The sequence below is a fragment of the Ambystoma mexicanum genome, chromosome 4p (assembly GCF_040938575.1).
Source record: "Ambystoma mexicanum isolate Mex_15411 chromosome 4p, UKY_AmexF1_1, whole genome shotgun sequence".
Classification (NCBI taxonomy): domain Eukaryota; kingdom Metazoa; phylum Chordata; class Amphibia; order Caudata; family Ambystomatidae; genus Ambystoma; species Ambystoma mexicanum.
The window spans coordinates 742041497-742059685 of record NC_090927.1 but is presented as its reverse complement, the minus strand read 5'-3'; the positions used below and the strand labels follow the sequence as shown (position 1 = coordinate 742059685).

Sequence of the window (18189 nt, the reverse complement as noted above, 5' to 3'; positions counted from 1 at the left end):
ACTTGATATTTGTTTTATGTATGTCAGACACTGTGGGGCCCAGTGGGCTGTGCGTGCAGGCCTACCTTGTTGAGAGCAAGCACCGTTCACCCGCCCCGATCCTCGAACACGTTGTAGTAGCAGCAGCCCGGGAGGGCACGCAGGCGCACGACGGGCCCCCGGAGCGGCCGCAGCAATCCCCCCGAGCGGATGCCTCCTCTAGTCTCGGGGCCCCACTCCCAACGGTCGCGACACTGCCCGAGGACCACAGGGGACCCGCCGGGCGCACACCAGTGTCCCACAGCCGCGCCGCAGTCCCGAGTGCCCAGCCGTCGGGCAGCAGAACAGACGCAGAGTCCAGGGGGGGGGGCGCTGCGCCCGATGTCCGCCGGCGACACAGCCCCCTTGCAGTCGTTCCCTCAGGCAAGCCGCCGTAGACGTTGTTCGGCCTCAGGGTTACCTCCCTGCAGCCCGCGCCGCACCTCGGCCTCACCACACGGGGAAGTTTAATATCGGCGCCACTACAGCTGCCCGATAGCTCTCGCCTCAAAACTCAGCCAAATGGTTCTGGGTGTGCTGCTACACGCCCGCAGCTATTTTCATGAAGAACCGTGATGTTATTGCTGTTTAATACGGCATTTAGGCTCTCGACCACGCCAGAGCTCACACACGAGCGGCCATTTTCGCTCACGCGCAACAGCGCCCCCCCTGCAACTACCTTTTCAATATTCGTTAACCAAAGACTTGACTGCAGCTACAAGAACATTTTTGCTCCTAAGCTCTTGGTCCTGAACCACTGACTCTGGCTCAGGCCTATTGACTCTGGTTGATTTGTTAGATCTGCTCTCACTAGATTGATTCTCAATGAGAAATGTGTTGATACACCTGAATCTTCTAAACACCTCTTCCTTCCTACTGTTGTAACTTGTGAACTTTGCTCAGTTTTCAATTACTTATCTTTCTGCTGAAGTATTACTGTGCATTACTTGTTCCCAAACTTCAGGGAAGTGTTGCTAGGGGGTGTCTGAAGATATTTCGGTTTAACTTGTGCTTTCCCTCAGAGTGCCATTTGTAGTTGGTTTTCACTGTGCCGTTTTGCTCAGTTTTCACTCTACCGCAAACTTGTCTACAATTGACTAGGGAGTTGTATATACTTTCCTTGACTAAACTTAACTTGCTTTATCAACTGTGATTGATGTGTTGAACTAGATGTGTATAAAATAAATCTATATATTCTCTTTTTGATACAAAGCTTTGGTCAGTGTTTCCTTGTGCCATAGTGCTATAATACCTATTGTGTAAACCCTGAATACTGCTCATCTCCCTCTTGAGATAAATCGGACTGCTTAGCCACAGCTACCAACTAAATCTTTGTGGTACGGACTGATAACAAAAGGGATTTTTCTTGCTCATACCTGTAGTCTTAATCTTCTGTAGTGCTCCCTAAGGGAACTGCACAGGATTCTGCCTAACAACCCCTAACAATGGGGAGCAGCAAATGTAGGAAGTGAGGGTTGTGTGAGCCAGAACATTGAACAGCTTGCTCGTAACACTGTCTTACATCATGTAATTGCACCCAGATTCTAAGCATTGGCTGCTCATCCCATCTCAGGTGCTAATTGAGTATAAGGCCTCTGAAGAAAGAAATTCCCCGTTGGAGCGGTATTCTCCTAAGTGCATCTGTTATTTTTTTGAGCAGGTTTAAGTGTTTGGAATTCCATTCCCAGCCTCCACCCCACAAAAACACACACAAAACACACACACATAAATACACAGACTGAAAGACAGGACAAAGAGAAAGAGAGACAGAGAGAATGAAGATCTGCAGTAAGAGGCTAGGCAAGGCGGTATGAAGACAGGAAGACACAAAGACACATAGGTAAAGAAAGGAAGATGAAACTGAAGAAGAAGGAGGAGATGAAAAGGGGGATGCAAACAGAGTAATAAGGTGTAGAGAGCGTGAATGAGAGAGAATGATCAAGAAAGGCACAGACTGAGACAGTAGTGTAGGTTCTGGCTGGATGATGTGTCTGTGTCCTATATATTTTATTGAGAGTAGCAATTATAGAAAAGGGACATACACTGCATTGGGAATGGCTGGTCATTGATCAAACGCACTGTGCATCACAATTAATGGGTCTTTTCAGGGATTATAGTAGGATTTATTTTGTCAACCACAAAAGCACCTGAATAAGAAAGCTAGAGAATCGGGCAATGCATAATTTCTTAATTTTTATAATTAATGCAGCTATCTTTGATTTTCATGCGAAGTCACGGGCTCCTGTTTCCACCAACAGAAAAATTAACAAGAAGTTATTTTCTTTTGATCTCTCCTGATAATATTGTTTCAATTGTTACAGCAACACACGCATCCAGGGGCAAACCAGTTGAACTGGCCATTTACCGTATAAGGCAAATGCTCAGTCAGCCAGCAGTAACAAAGCCTTCAGTGCTGGCCACTGCTGATTGTGGTGGCCATAAAACTAGGGAAGGCATCCCTCCCGGCCTACTCAGATGGCAAGGAGCTATCTTAGCAGAGAACCTGATCACTAACCACATAGATCAAGGCAAAAAAGCAGCTTCCTCGTTATTTATACACAGGTCCAGAAGTAGCAGTATTTTGAGATGGAAGGAGCAGTATTTTAAGTCGCTAAAATTACATACATTAATATCCTCTCTGGCCCGCTGATGACATGGACTTTATTTCGCCCACATTTCCTTAACTCGATGTACAGGTGTAAGCCATTTATTTTGTTTGTTAGATTACGAGGATACAGAACACAGAAGTGAAATTACTGTTCAGAGTTCACAACTGGGAACAAAATCTTGTGTTACAGCCAGCCTGCACTGGTACATTGATTCATAATGCTTAAGGTGCTGTGCATGGCCCACTGGGTCCATAATCATGGTACTATTGATACATTAATTTAAATAAGAAACATGCTATTATAACCGTGGTCAATAAGGTAGCAAAAGTCTAACCCCTGTAAAAGAAATGATAAGATGCCATAACACCCCCATGTGTAGCCTCCTCCTTCTACCATTGTTTACTCAAACTAATGAGGCTGTACGGTGGGAAGAATTAGCTTTGAATTAGCAGCCGTCACCATCAGGTTGTTCCTGTAGGCTTCTCCAATCACATCACACTAAATGTTCACGTGCCCACCCGAGGCTGTCACTGGAGAAGTCATGCTCTGCCCAGTAGGAGTTCCCCTCCAGGGGCAGCCTCAGCATGTACAGTGGTATTCGGAGCAACCACCATTGAGAGGAACCAAGGGGGAGAAGCTGGCAGGAGCTTCAATGGTTTCCCCCATTCCTGACTGCCTTTGGCAAGGATGTCCCACTGCTTCCCTTTTTTAGAGTCTTTTGCATTTTTTGATAGCGGCCATCGCGGGGTCACCTTCCGGTGCTGGAACCCCATGTACTTTGCAAAGTTTTGAAAGTCCTGGCTAAAGAATGGTGGACCATTGTCTGATTTGATAACTCGTTGGATTCCATATGCAGTGAGCATGCAGTCCAGTGCCGGGATGACGCAGGTGGCTGATGTGCTATCCACTAGTTGAGCTTCCAGGAATCGTGAATGCTCATCTATCAGCATGAGAACGTAGTTGCCATTTTGGAGAGGGCCAAAGAAGTCCACAGCCAGCTCATCCCAGACATGTTTAGGGAACGGAGACATTTGTAATGGGTTTGGGTGTGGAGGTGGGGCCACCTGCGCACAGTTGGGGCATCCCCCTATTAACTCCTCAACCTTCGCGTCCATCCTGGGGAACCACACCTTTTGACGGAGAAGGTGTTTTGTTGACACCATCCCCCGGCGGCCTTCATGTGCCAGCCTGATGGTCTTCTCTCTGCGGGCCTCTGGGACAACCACTTTGCAGCCTTTGAGAACTATATGGTCATCAATGACGGACAACTCGTCCTTCACTAGGTCTAGACACCGGATGTCATCTCTCACGGCCTTGGCCTCGTTTCTGGACTGATGTTTGAAAAACGAGTGCCTTTCTGCTTGTATGCACTGTGCAACGATGCTGAGCGCCCTGTACTGCTCTGATGTGGCCGCTGGTTCAGCCCAGTCCACAGGGAGCGGCTGAAGGTGGTGCACCACATAGTTAATGTACGCATCTGCAATCGAGGGTCCTGTGAGCGCCGGGCCTGTCGGGTGTCGGGACAGGTAGTCTGCCAGGTTGTCTTTCTTGCCCGGGTGGTGTTGGATGTCAAACTTGTAGTCTTGCAGGCGTAGACCCCATCTGGCGATCCTGAGGGGCATTCTGGCCTTTGGGTCTCCATATAATGTGAGGAGAGCCTGGTGGTCCGTTATGACTGTGAATGCTTTCCCGTATAGGAACAGGTGGAAGTATTCGCAGGCCTACACCACGGCCAAACTCTCTATTTCTGCCTGAGAATATGCCTGTTCTGTGGCTGTGAGGCTCCTGCTGGCATAGGCAACGATGAATGTGTTGGACCGATTGGCAGGGTCCTTCTGCGTCAAGATCACTCCCAGCCCCACCGGGCTAGCGTCCACGATTACCTCAGTCTCTCTTTGGGTGTCAAAGTACGTCATGTCTTCGACTCGAGCTATGTTTTTGCGGATTGTTTCAAATGCGCTTTGGCAGTCCCTTCACCATTCAAACGGCTGGTCCTTGCGGGTGAGCTGACGAAGGGGATTGCTTACCGTAACATAGTCCTTGAGGTATCTAGAACAGTAGCTCGCCACACGCAGAAAGGAACGCAGTTCGGTCGTCTTCTGCGGGGGCTGTGCCGTGTTTAATGCTGCTACTTTGTCCGCATCGGGCCTCATTCCCTTCTCAGAGAAGATGTGCCTAAAGAACTGAAGAGATCCTTTGCCAAACTCGCACTTGGCCATGTTGAAGGTGAGTCCGGCCGCCTCCAGTGCAGGGTACACTTTATGCAGGGCCACGTCGTGTTCTTCCTTGGATTTGCCAAAAACCAGTAGATCGTCTGAGTAGTTGAGTCAGTTGGGTACGTGCCTTATGACTTTGTGGATTTCCTCTTGAAATATTTCGGCGGCCGAGGAGATGCCGAAGCTAAGTCTTTTGTATTGGAACAGCCCTAGGTGTGTCACGACGGTGGTGATGGATCGTGATTCAGGTGCTATTTCAATTTGGTGATATCCCTTTGTGAGATCCAGCTTGGAGAACATCTTCGCCCTGTGGAGTAAGTAGATCATGCCTGTGATCCTTGGCGGCGTTCACGCTCAATGTCTTCATTGGCTCTCCACATGTCCATGCACAGTGGTATGGATCCATCCGGCGACTTCTTGGGCACCAGAACTATGGGTGACACCCACGGTGTGGGGCCCCGGTAACTAGTTCAATCACCTGTTGTTGTAGGAGTTTATCCAGTTCCTTCTCCACTTGCCTCTGTATATTTACTGGTGTGCCCCGATAGTGATGGCCCACTGGACGCACTTCAAGATTTATGTGCAGTTGTATCCGCCTGTGTTTCAGTTTTCCCAGCCCTTTGAACAGCTTTGGGAAGGTTGCTACGATGTCTTCGGAGATGGCGAAGTACTTGTGAGCCATCAGCTGGTATAGGATGTGTAACCAGTCCCATGTCGACTGCCATCCTGAAGCTAAGGATGCAGCCAATGTTGGCCTCAGTCTTCAAGACGTGTAGCGGTATCTTTGCAGCGTAGGTCTTGTAAGTGCTCCAGGCTGTCATCATGCCTTTGCAGGGTAGAGGGTGGTCGACCCATATGGGTAAATGTCAATTGTTGGCTTTTTGAGTTTTGGGGGCTGGGTGAGGGTGTTGTAGGCCTCCTCGCTGATGATGTTCACTGTCGCCCCAGTGTCGATGAGGAACTCCAGCGGAGTGTTACTTACATGTAACGTAAGTACCGGGCTGCACTGTTGTTGAGGGCCCACACGTAACCTTTCTTACGCTGATCGTCTCCAGTTGACGGGTAGTGGCTGCTCGACGGGGATCTCATTTCTATGTAGCGGACAAACCTTCTCCTGCCACTGCGCCTGGAGCCCTTGGGAGCCCGGCGGTCCTCTTGAGTGGATCTGCTCTGGCGTTCGCATTCCTCTCTCCTCTGGCCCCTGGGCTCCCCCTCCGGCCAGCTTCATGGTGGCCTCACCCTGGTGCTTCTCCATTGATCCTGAGCCCTCCGTCTACCGGGCATGAGGACTGGTGCATTCTTGCAGACGGCCCTGAAGTGGTCATTACCCCCGCACACCGCACATTGCTGTCCCAGGGCGGGGCATTCACCCATGTGGGGGTATTTGTATCCGCACCGGAAGCAGGTAGCTTCCGACCTTCTGCCTGGTTGGTACAGAACTGTGGTCAGTTTGTTGATGGTGTCTGTTTCTGCTCACTAGAATGTTGAGCTGGGATTCTACAGCCGATGTCCTCTAGCGAGCGCTGTTTTTGGAGTAATTTCTTCCGGAATGCTTGTTACTCGCAGCCTGCAATGACTTGGTACCGCAGGGCTTCCTCATTGGAATATCAGTGGAATTCACAATATTTGAGCTTGATGCAGAGTCTCATGACGTAGTTATCAAGTGACTCCCCTTTGTCCTGATGTGTTGTGTGAAAGATATGCCTTCCATATTCTATATTTGTGTGGGATACGAAATATTCAGACAACTTCTCATGCAGGTTACGGTAGGATCCGGTGTCCAGGTCAAGCAGCTCACCTGCAATGTCTCTTACAGCCGGGCCCACCGCCTTGGACAAGGTTTTTTTTAGGCGTGTGTCATCCGTGAGGCCTATAGCATCAACATAGAACTTGAAGCCCCTGAGCTATATCCCCCAGGTTGCTGGTATCCCGCAGATCGAAGGCATGGGGCAAGTGTAGAACTTGTGCAGTGCCACCCGATGGACTTGCTAGTCCTGCATCGTCTCCCGATGCGCCATCCGCCGACGTGGAGGACAACACAATGAAATACATGTTTACCGGAATTTTTTCAGTAGTGATGTTTGCTAGGAATTGGACACCCTGTCCTTATAGCTGAGAACCTAAAGAGTTTAGCACCACAAAGATAGTCTTGAGCTGGAGGATATTTATGTGCTGGAGCTTTTCTTGGGCATCCCAAAGGCTAGGATGGAACCTGTCAAAAGAGTGATCCTTTGACACTGGCATTGGATGGATCGTGCCAGACTGGACGGAATCCAGATACTCTTGAATTGTGATTCAGAGGCCTCAGTTAAGATCAAAGTGCTTTTAAACGGTCTCATTTTGAATCTCAACAGCGGAAGAACATAACTGCATGCGTATTAGAAACATCTATTACCACCATGCTGTGGTCTTTGCCATTTGAGGGATGGGCACCAGTGCCATATTTTAATGTTATCCTGTCCTGAGGAGGGAAGGCATTCCCTTGTGAACAATCCAGAACCATCCTGATAAACTCTGTGTTCTCCATTGGCAGAATCACAGATTTGTCATAACTCTCTAGTGTCTTGCACAAATTTAAGATATTCAGGAGGGTCTGATCCCAAGATAGGATCCAAATAAATTGAGGGTTTGGGTAACAATAGAAATAGAGACATACGTGGCCATGATGCTCTCCAACTACAGAAATTACTTTCACAAAGACCCTTAAATCTACATTCTGGCCGAATTGAAAACAAGTGAACTGGGAAGGAGCACAAAGTGCAGGAATTTCATTAGGTCTTCTAGGACTGTAAAATACTACTAAGCATCTTGAAGATTCAACGAGCATATCTAGTCATCCAGCTGCAGGGCCTCTAAAATGTATGGAAAGTCATATGGAAGGTTTCTAGAGTTAGAAGTAATTGAGGACATAAATGTGTAAAGTAGATTATTTTTGGTGACTATAATGGCGTGGGAGTAGAACTCTTGACCCTTCAGAATTTTCAGAACCATCCCTACTGTATGAAGTTTCAAGAGGTTTTGACTCTCCTTACGTTATTTTGAAGGGAATGTCAAAGCTTTTGCTGGGGAAGCAGTAGATACTTGAAGAAAAGGTTGTCCGTTACCACAGTATCCTGGGTCGAAGAAACAGTTACTTTGCTAACAAGAGGCTTGTATATGGTGCCCAGCTTGCTATCAGTCGTCGGTACCCCAAAGTTTGCCTCTGGTTTCACACAGCTGATTTGCCCTCTCTGAGTCCTCAGGGCTCCTGTTCCTGGTCTGCTGTCTCACACATCCTGCCAACCCTGTCTCTCTTCTCACACAGCTTCTCAAACCGTTTCTCATTTCACAAATCTTCTCAACACTTCCTCTCATATCACAGAGCTTCTCAACCCCTCTTCTCACACAAACGTTTCTGTCACGAAGACTCAATGAGTCAAAAGTGTAAATAAAATCTTAATCCTCTCACACAGTTTGCCAACCAGTTCTTTATTTGTCTCTCTGATGCACATATTTGTTACAGGCTGCTGCGAATGAGGATTACCTTGCTCTTTGTTGCTCCAGAGTTTTCAAAAGATGGAAAGCAACAGTGCAACAAAATTCACAAAAATATAAATGTATTTTCATACATTGCAAATATTTAGTGGTAATAAACCAACCAAAACATTAAAAGACGAGTTAAACACTTCTCTGTATTAACTCTTATTCCATTCAGTTTACTCCATAAAACGTACTCATTTACACATACATTCATTGTAACATACATGACCTTTTAACAATTATTGAAATATTTCCCGTCACCCCATGTGTATACTGGTGTGCCTCTCTATTCTGCTACAGATGTCGTCAAATGTTGTCGACACGTGTTTCAGTCGGAATTGGCGAGCCTTAATACTCTAGCCCTCACTTTTCTCTAACTTTCTTCAGGACGGAAGTGGATAGCTGGCTGTGCACCACTTCTATGCTTTATGGAGTTGGAAACGTCATCTCCAGAAGATTCTAGGAGGAAGTTCAAGACCCTGGAAAAACTCCCCAATGCTCACGCATCTAGATCACTTCTTGGCAGAGTTTTATTCTCATTCCATGGTAAGGCGTATCCCCCCGCGTTTCCTTATTGCGGACGTAAAATGCCAGTGGAAATCACCATTGGAAAGTAGTTATCCAAACCGTTAGGTACCGTGTGTAAGCAGCTTGTCACGACGGAATTGAGGCAAAACAATCTCTTTCCTTCCGTGGGTAGTTTCTCATCTATCGGGCAGCATCCGTCCGCCGTACCTCCTCACTCAGGGCATCAGTGAAGTGGAGGTCTGCAGTGCCTAAGTACACTTGTGAATGATGTCATTGTGCACTCAGGACATAGAAATGCCCATTAAACGCCAGTACCAACACCACCAGCCTCAGAAGGTAATCAATCACATCACTGTTATTTAAGCTTTTAACTTAAACAAACTTACTTGTGAATCATTTCTATTATTTTGCTACTGTCGCCAATTCGATACTGTAAACTTTTCCACTTCGCCTTATCTACTTTGTCCTTGGAGTCTCTTCCTATTCCTGCAAACATACACAAAGGAAAAGTGTTACCTATTTCGCCAGTATATTGTATTTGGTTAGTAACAAATTATTACACATTGCTGCTAAAAGTTTATTAAATCACAACATCGCAGTGGAATTTAGTCATAAAAAACAAATTGGCACTATAGGATTATGGACTGCCATTGCTTCCAAAAGATGGACCTCTAATGTATTGCTTTCAAAAGGCAAAGCAGTGCTACAGTAAGAGGCCCTTTTCAAAAATATTTATGGTGGGTGTGATGACATGATACTGCAACTGCATGCAGCTACCAGGAATTGGATATCACCCTAGATATCACCTACTTATAATCGAAGCATACTTTTATCACTTTGTCTCATTCCTTACCTCTGTCTTTCCTCCGGCTGCGTGCTGGTTTTGTCACCAATGGCTCTCCAATACGGGCAGAGGATTTTTCATCTGCATTCTCAACATGGTGCCTTGCAGACCTCAGGGAATCCAACCCAGCTTCCTCAAAGGGTAGGGAGTCCACCATGACCAAAACCATCTCCAGTACCTGCAACCAATACAGACCTGCATCATAGCGGGCCCCACAAAGATGATAGAAAAACAGCGCTACATGGTTCTCTTTTTTTATACACATTTAGAAAACGTCCATATCCTGATCATTTGCAGTTGAGTTCTTCCTTCACTGGGTTTACGCATAATTTGCAGCTTTACAACCACAGAGTGTCTCTTGTAAGCATACAGTGGAGCTTTAGAGCAGTCATGTCCTTAGGTTGTTTGGTAGGATAGTTGGGCCATGGTGACAATTAGTTGAATGGAAGTTGCATTCAGAGAACTGGGGCTACAACAAGAAATTATCAACCTCCCAATACCCGGTTGTGGTAAAGCAGGATCGGGTTCCGCATATAAACATTAAATCCTAAATTGAAGGTGCATATCTTACATGAGCGTAACCCAGACTGACTGATATCTATATATATATTTGTGAAAGTGTGCTTGTATGTTCGGGGTTGTCTCCAGCCCCACAACAGTTGGTGGGCTGACATTTTGGCCGGAGGTCGACATACCAGTCTGGGGTGTACCGACGATGGTGAAATCTGACCAACCCCACTCATTCGCCCTGCACAGGGCGGGGTCTGGCCCTGAGTTATGAGTATACGTGATAACTTTTTCAAAAATAGGAAGTTATGACACAAGGTCGGCATACCAGTCTGGGGTGCACTGGCGATAGTGATATTTGATCAACCCCACCCATTCGTCCTGCACTGGGGTGGAGCTGCACTGTGTTATCACTATAGGCCATTTTGGGAGATTGCTGGTTTTGCGATTTTTCAAAAATAATAAGTTAGGACACAATAAAACATACAAAAGGCTATAGCAGACCCCCACGTGCATATCAGCTGCAGACCCCCGCATGCTTATCAGCTACAGACCCGTGCAACGCTGGGTGGTACTGCTAGTTACTTTATAAGACAAGGGTGACCATAATCTCCCTGTAAACGCACACAGATAATGTTCGTATCACAAGAGAGTTGCAACACTGTACCTCAATTCCCATAAGATAAATGAACCAGTTAGCCAGCTAGGATATGTAATTACAGGCTGCTTCTTTATAATTCTGCTTTGCTTATAGGTGTAGATTAAGAATATTCCATGTCAGAAAATATTCCTTTCGAAAGACTATCAACAGCTTTTGAAGAAAAGCAATTTGTTTTTTCCTTGGAAATGCATGGCTGAGGAATTTTATATATTGCCTTGGACATTCCATGCTGAGATATGGTCCAAATTCACAATATATTAAATTTGCCATTATATGGGATTCCCCCAGTTAATTTAAATGACCTTTTATAGATGACATTAGCAACAATATGGGGTTTCCTTTGTGACATTAATCATTCTATTTATTAGGCTATCATTGTTTATGTGCAGGGTTACTTGTATAAGTTGTTCTCAGAAATATGTTTAACACTAAACACATGTAAATCTAATCTAAGGTGAGCGAGAGTAAATAGGCCACTTACACTGTCACTCGTATGAAGAAGGTCTGTACATTAAGAAAAGAGAATACATTATTCGCACCCAGGGGAGAGGCACCGTTCAATCAGGAAGCAAGGAACTTGGAGTGAATCCATAGTCCGCACCCACGTTGCTGCCTGGCCTCCAGCACCTCACATTCTGGGCCACCATTTTTTTCCCCACCCTCTCAGGCCGAGTCCGTCCAACCCCCCACTTTTCTATTTTCCTTGCTGCCATCTTTGTTTTTTACAGGAAAATAGGCACGCGCAATAGGCACAGAGCTCATTTCCCATGATAAAAAATCTTTATAAGTATACGCACCCTGGAAGGGGCCTTGGGATGCACATAGTGATCACCCTCATGTTCGGGAGCATGCAGGGCAGGCAGGGTAATACAAGCCCTGTATGCCCCAAACGCTGAGGTGATCACTACATTAATTAGCATAAATATAGACATAAAATCCCACGCAACTGTGAAGTGAACTCAACGCAGTGTGAAAAATGTATCATTACTAAAATACTCCTCAGGACTATCCAATGCACCACAAGAAAAGTAAAAGAAAAGTACAGGTATCTTTTTGTGTAAATATGTATGTATGTATAGGTGACATATGGAAGGGCATGGGAGGAAGAGGCAGAGAAAAAAACGCATGAAACTGACAAACAGTATAGAAAAAGTGTACACATTAAAGTCATTACATTGAAAAAAGACCAAAAAAGAAGAAATTCAGCAGAGGTTGTTGGGTGGAACTGGCAGTGAGGTGCATGAGAGAAAATAAGAGAGCATACAGTTAGCAGAATCAACTGTGCAGAAAAGGATAGCCACCAGCAATGTCAGTTGGCTACTACCATTGGTGATTCACTTGGAAACCCTGGCAGTGTCCTTCTGACCCCTTGTTTTGGGATCTTGGAGCAGATGCCAATTTTTCTCATCCGGGCCAAAGGTTTTCCAGCTATGCCATTAGGGCCAAAGGTCATGTGCCAGTAAATCCTGTAATCTCAACATGGTCAAAAACCATTTGATGTCACTTCTTGTGGTGTCATTGTATATGTAATGTGATTTCATGAGGTCACCTGAAGGTACTAAGGTAAATCAGCAATGACAAGCATGCAAAAAAGTGTCATGAATGAAACCACCACCGGTAGTGAACCTCAAGTCAAAAAACCGCAATGAACTTAGTGACTTGCATTTATAAATCATAACAACAGAGAGCAATATAATGCAGAGGAGACGTTTAGCCTGAGGTTACACAGGATGGCGTGTAATGATACACGTGGACATATCAAGAGTGCCTTGAAGTGATGGAGAAAGAGCTGGAGGGAACATAGGCAGCCTATGTACATTTCAGTCTGCATGTACCATCGGCCATCCCACACAGTGCATTCCCCTTTGAAGAGCACTCTGTATAACACACACACACACACGCACGCACACGCACACGCACACGCACACACACACACACACGTGCTTACCTGCCCCACAAGATAAGGTGGGTTCTGGCATCGTAGTAACCTCTCAATGCAGCCCTTGTCCACTTTGGTGCACCAGTGCATTACCTAAAAGTTACGGGGAACATAATTACTTTCTTCATGATTAAATTTACAAAACAGACATGTTCAACTATACAGAACCTCCATAGTTATAGCATCATACTTTGAGTGTCTGTCTTATGCGTGCAATTACCTGGCTCTTCACATGTTTCAGGCTGCTCCTCACTTCCTCAAGTTCGGATTTTACTTTCTCAATTTGTTTTGTAATCTCAAGGATTTTGGACACGCTGCTGGCTTCCTTCATGTTCCGGAATGCTTCATCATACTCATCCAAGTCATCTAAAAAAAAGAGAGTATATCCACTATTACCACAATGCGGAATTCACAAAAAACATGAGTCAGGCCTACACACTTTACCAAAAGGACTAATTTGGTGGTAACATGTGCACTTTCGAATGTGGTAAATGAGGTCACGAGATATAGGAAGGGGGCACTAATGAGTTCTTTAGTTGTGCTCGTCTTGGGGCAATGAATCCGTCTCCAAAATTGACAAAATGTTTAGAACTTTAATTCTATTACAGCCTGGGCAGATTGGCTCTCTCTCATTGTAGAATTAATATTCATGATGTCATATAAAATTAATAAATTGTAATTACTCTTTGGATCGATTATTAGGCACAGTGATTGACCAGAAACTGCTCAATTGACCTAAAAGCCATGCTGCAAAATATTATTGTTTGTTGAACATGCATATTTTGAGGGTTATATCTGAGCCTACAGCCTCAAGCTGAACTTCACTGATTAGGTGCCATAAGGCGTAAATGACTAAGCAATTGCATATTTTCCAGTGTACAAGTCAGAAGCAGATCCTCGAGCTGAAAAGTGCCTGTGAGCCGCAGTCCCAGGAAATGGAGGGATTCAGAAGGAGAAGTGAAGTTCGGCCAGATCCAGCTTCAGAGTGGAGTTTAAGTTGTTCTTAAAGCCTTGAATTTGAGGTCCTCAGACTCTGACTCCCTCAGCTAGAGGGTCAGCCAGCAGAAGGCTGTCGGCTTCAGTCGGAGTGTCAGACACTGGTTTTTGCCTTATAGCTCATATGAAATAGACGCTGCAGAATGCGGTCCAGGGTGGACAGAGGGACAGGCTTTCCTGAAAACCCATCAGGATTCCGGCCCTCGAGGCCTGGAGTTGCACAACCCTGAAGGCGTTTGGGCTGGACAGCTTCTCTTGGGTGCATAAGCAAGAATTATTACAATATGACTGCTCCTCTTCAGTAATTGGGCAAATGTTACTTTAATGATATTTAGAGGCAGCCCCAATGGTCAGGAAGAGTATTTTAATCCATTAGCTTTTTGGTCCGGAAGCGTTAGCCTTATTTGCAGATAGTTAGTTTAAAGCAGGTTACAAAAGTGGTCACAGAAGATTGAATGGGGGCCAAGGGGAAATTAATTAGTAATTATATACATGGAAATGGATGATCATAGAGGAATTAATCATTGAAAAATAATTCAGAGGAATCAGATTAGGCAAAATAGCAAAAGACAGACGTTGGATAGCATAGGATAGAGATAACAACACATACTCAGACTTCAAGAGCTTCAGAACTCTGCCAACGCCATTTTCTACTGGGCTGAAGGAATTCTTATGAAAATAAACAACTACTAATTGTATTGAGTTGTATACCACCACAAGATCACACAAAGGCATGTCAGTATGGATGCACTTCCCGTAGGCACAGCGGACGAGTGCAGCGGGCTAGAGCCTCACGCGCCGAAGTCACGCCAAAGTCTAGCCCGTCGGTGCTCGCCCGTGTGCCGGACGGCCAAGGAGGCGGACTACCATGGATAAACACCTCTACCTCTATTATTGGTGTGCTGTCTCGTGCAGACCTGCTCAATTTAGCACCTAAGGAGACTTTACTCGCGGTTGGTTTTGATCTGGTAAGTGCCAATATCGCGGATATGTGTGTTGACAACTCCTCCACCTTGTTATGCCTCCTTATGAATGCGCAATCTCTAGTTGCGCACTCACAGAAATGTTATAATCTGTTAGATAATGTTACTCTTTGTCACAGAGACTTGGCTTCGGGAGCATTCCGGCCCATCGGTCAACCAAATGCTACCATTTCACTACAAAATCCTTTGGTGTGACCAGACATCAACCTATCCAGGTGGAGGCTTGGACGTAATCTTCAATGATGTAATTAGGGTTAGTTTTGTTCCTCTGGAACACAACCTCCAGATGGAAACGCTTCTGGTTCGCATCCTTGTGTCTGCTTCCGTTACGCTAGCGTTTTTACTGCTATACCTCCCACCGGGGTATGACCGAGGGTTTTGTGATGAGTCTCCGGCCCTGGTGGCTGAATTACAACTAAATCACCCCAATTTGACTATTGTTGGCGATTTTGATCTTGCTTCCAAAAAAGCTGATGACCCTCTGTCCTCTCAATTTCTGGGTGCCATGCTGGACCTGGGCTTTGGCCAAAATGTCAATGAACCTACACATCAGTTAGGGAATACCCTTGATCTTTTACTTTCCTCTGATCTTTCTCTGTCAATCTTTGCTGCATTTCCTGTTATCTGGTCTGACCATTATATTATTCAATTTTCCTATTCCTCTTTTCTTCACTGTCGTACTGGAAAAAAAGTGGAAACTTTAAAGCGTTAGAGGCATACGGTCTCTATGCTGGAGCTGGGCACTCATATTATTGAGAACTATTGAACCCCTGTGATTGTAATCTGTCCACTCTTATGCAATCACTCAGCAAGGCTGCTGCTTGTCTAGCTCCTGTGAAAAAATGTCAACAACAAATGTGCCCTTCTGAACCCTGGTGTACAGAGGAATTGCATTCCCTCCAGGCTAAGCGAAGACAAGCCGAAAGAAAATGGCAGTTAGGATATAGGTCAGCAGACAAAGTTTTACTTTGTCTAGCTACTGTCTCCTATCAGGCAGCCATACGCCTTGCTAAGCAAACTTTTTTTCGCCTTAGAATGGAGGGTGCAATTAATCAGCCTAAACAACTGTTTGACGTAGTCCGCTCTCTGTCCTCTTCTGCTTCCACCCAGTCCTCGATTGCCCCCTTTGTGGGTAAAATCGACACCATTCGTAGTGATATAGCTAATTCGACTGCCCCGTCCTGCAGTGATATAGCTAATTCGACTGCCTTCGTCCTCTGCCTGCCCTCGCTTGTAACCTTGACACAGGATGGTCCACCTTCCCTTCTTTTACTGTTTAGGATGTTTCTGAAGCTAGCTATAAATTAAAATCTGCCTCACCCCTGACCCTATCCCTTTGGCCAGGCTTAAGAACATCTCCACCCAAATCGCCCCTTGGATTACAGCTGCATTCAACGACTTGTTTGCAGCGGGAATTATCCTGGAGGAGCTGAAGCGTGCCCTTGTGATCCAGCTCCTAAAGAAACCACAATTGGATCCCTCTGTACCATCTAACTTTCTCCCAATTTCACTTCCATTTCTTATAAAATTAATGGAATCTTTGATCGCCCCGCTGCTTAGTTCCTTTATAGAGTCTTCTAATTTCATCAATTCGGCTTTCATCCTGGTAGGGGTACGGAATCTGTACTTGTATCAGTAGTGGATGATCTGACACACCTTGTCGATCCAGGGTGGAGTGGGGGCGCTGATTTTATTTGACCTGGCGGCCACCTTTGAAACTGTTAACCACCACATCATGATCACCCGTCTATCCTGTGCTGGACTCTCTGGACAGGTACTTGCATGGTTTCCCTCCTTTTTGGAGGGTCGGTCCCAGTGTATCTTTCTATCACCTTTCTACTCTAAAGTTATGGCTTTAGTCTGCAGAGTCTCTCAAGGCTCTGCTCTATCTCCCATTCTGTTTAATATTGATATTCAGCCACGTATGTCTGCACTTACCTTCACTTGCCACCATCTGGCCGTTTCATCATCTTATTTATCCTACCATCCCATGTACTGCACTTGCCCCTCTCCATTCCCCCACGCACTTTTCCCTTTCCCCCTTCCGATGCACTTGCGCGATCTGAATGACACCTGGCCTAGTGAGATCGTTGTCTGTCTTCCCTTTGTTTCCCCTCCCTTGCCTGGTCGCACCGTGAAACACTTATGTATAGGCGCGTTTTAAATGCCATATCCTATCATATCACTTGTCGGAATCATCCTCTCCCACAGCTTCATGTGCTATTCCTACGCCGACGACACGCAAATTATCTTGTGGCTTGATCTCTCTTCTTCTGAGACGGCTGCATGGGTGAGGAACTGCCTTGATGCTGTCGGGGGTGGATGGCCGACAACTGGCTGAAGCTTAATGCTGAGAAAACAGGTGCTGGTTGTAGGATGTTCTGATCCTTCTCTCTACTGCACTCCTGATTTTTGGCATTCCACTCTTGGGCCTTGCCCTTCTCCAGTTGCGGTGGTGAAGGATCTAGGTGTAAAAATCTCAGCTTTTCTGTCGATGAAGGACCAGGTCTCCACTGTTTGTCAATCTGGTCACTTAATGCTGCGGACTCTTCGCAAGGTTCTTCCTTTTATTCCATCCTGCTTTCATGCCCCAGTGGTCTCCTCTCTGGTTCCTAATAGTACTCATTACTGCAATTCCCTCTACCTGGCACAGCCAGTTTCTTTGCTTCGCCTCCCTCAGTTGTTACAAAACATGGCTGCCAGGGTGATTCTTCATCCTCCATTTGGCTCTCATATGACCCCACCCCTACACCAATTACACTGGCTCACGGTAGAGAAACGTGTTCTATTCAAGTCTCTATGTATTGTGCACAGAGCGTTTTATAAAATTGGAGCTGAATACATTCAGGCCAAATTCTGTCCCTATATTCCTGCTAGGGCACTGCGCTCCTAATCGTCTTTGACAATTCGAATCCCTTCTGTAAAGCGCTCTCATGTAGGGGCACACGCCTTTTCTGTGGCTGCTGTGAAAGCCTGGAACACAGTCCGCCGTGCTCTGCGGGCTGTGATTCCTCATCTATCCTTTCGCCCACATGCTTTAGATTTGTCCCCTCTTTCTGCTGCCCTGGTCTGGGCGTGAATGGTTTGTAGCACCAAGATGCCTTTGGGTGTACGTTGCGCTTTAGAAGTGTGCTTAACATAACATAACATGACATGTCATACTGTTAATAATCAGCAATGCAAATATTTCAAAGTTATAACATTTATTTTCAAAACCAAAACACATCTATTAACACCATATGAAACTAAATGAATCAAAGAGCAAATGATAATGGGGTTGTCAATACCAATCAATACATAACTATGTGTCTCTCATAGTCATATAAAAACCTTCATTTTACATTTACTTGTCGACTAAATCCACAGGTT

General features: G+C 45.7%; 1 protein-coding gene across 1 annotated transcript in view; it reads right to left on the bottom strand.

Moving 5' to 3' along the window:
* The window catches only part of LOC138452855 (uncharacterized), a 1928742-nt gene that overhangs the window by 438015 nt on the left and 1472538 nt on the right, over positions 1-18189 (bottom strand). The window contains exons 77-80 of the mRNA XM_069605205.1: positions 13062-13207; positions 12851-12934; positions 9744-9912; positions 9277-9376 (exon numbers count right to left, since the gene is read on the bottom strand). Of these exons, the coding sequence (XP_069461306.1) occupies positions 9277-9376; positions 9744-9912; positions 12851-12934; positions 13062-13207 (499 nt within the window). The remainder of the gene's footprint in view (positions 1-9276; positions 9377-9743; positions 9913-12850; positions 12935-13061; positions 13208-18189) is intronic.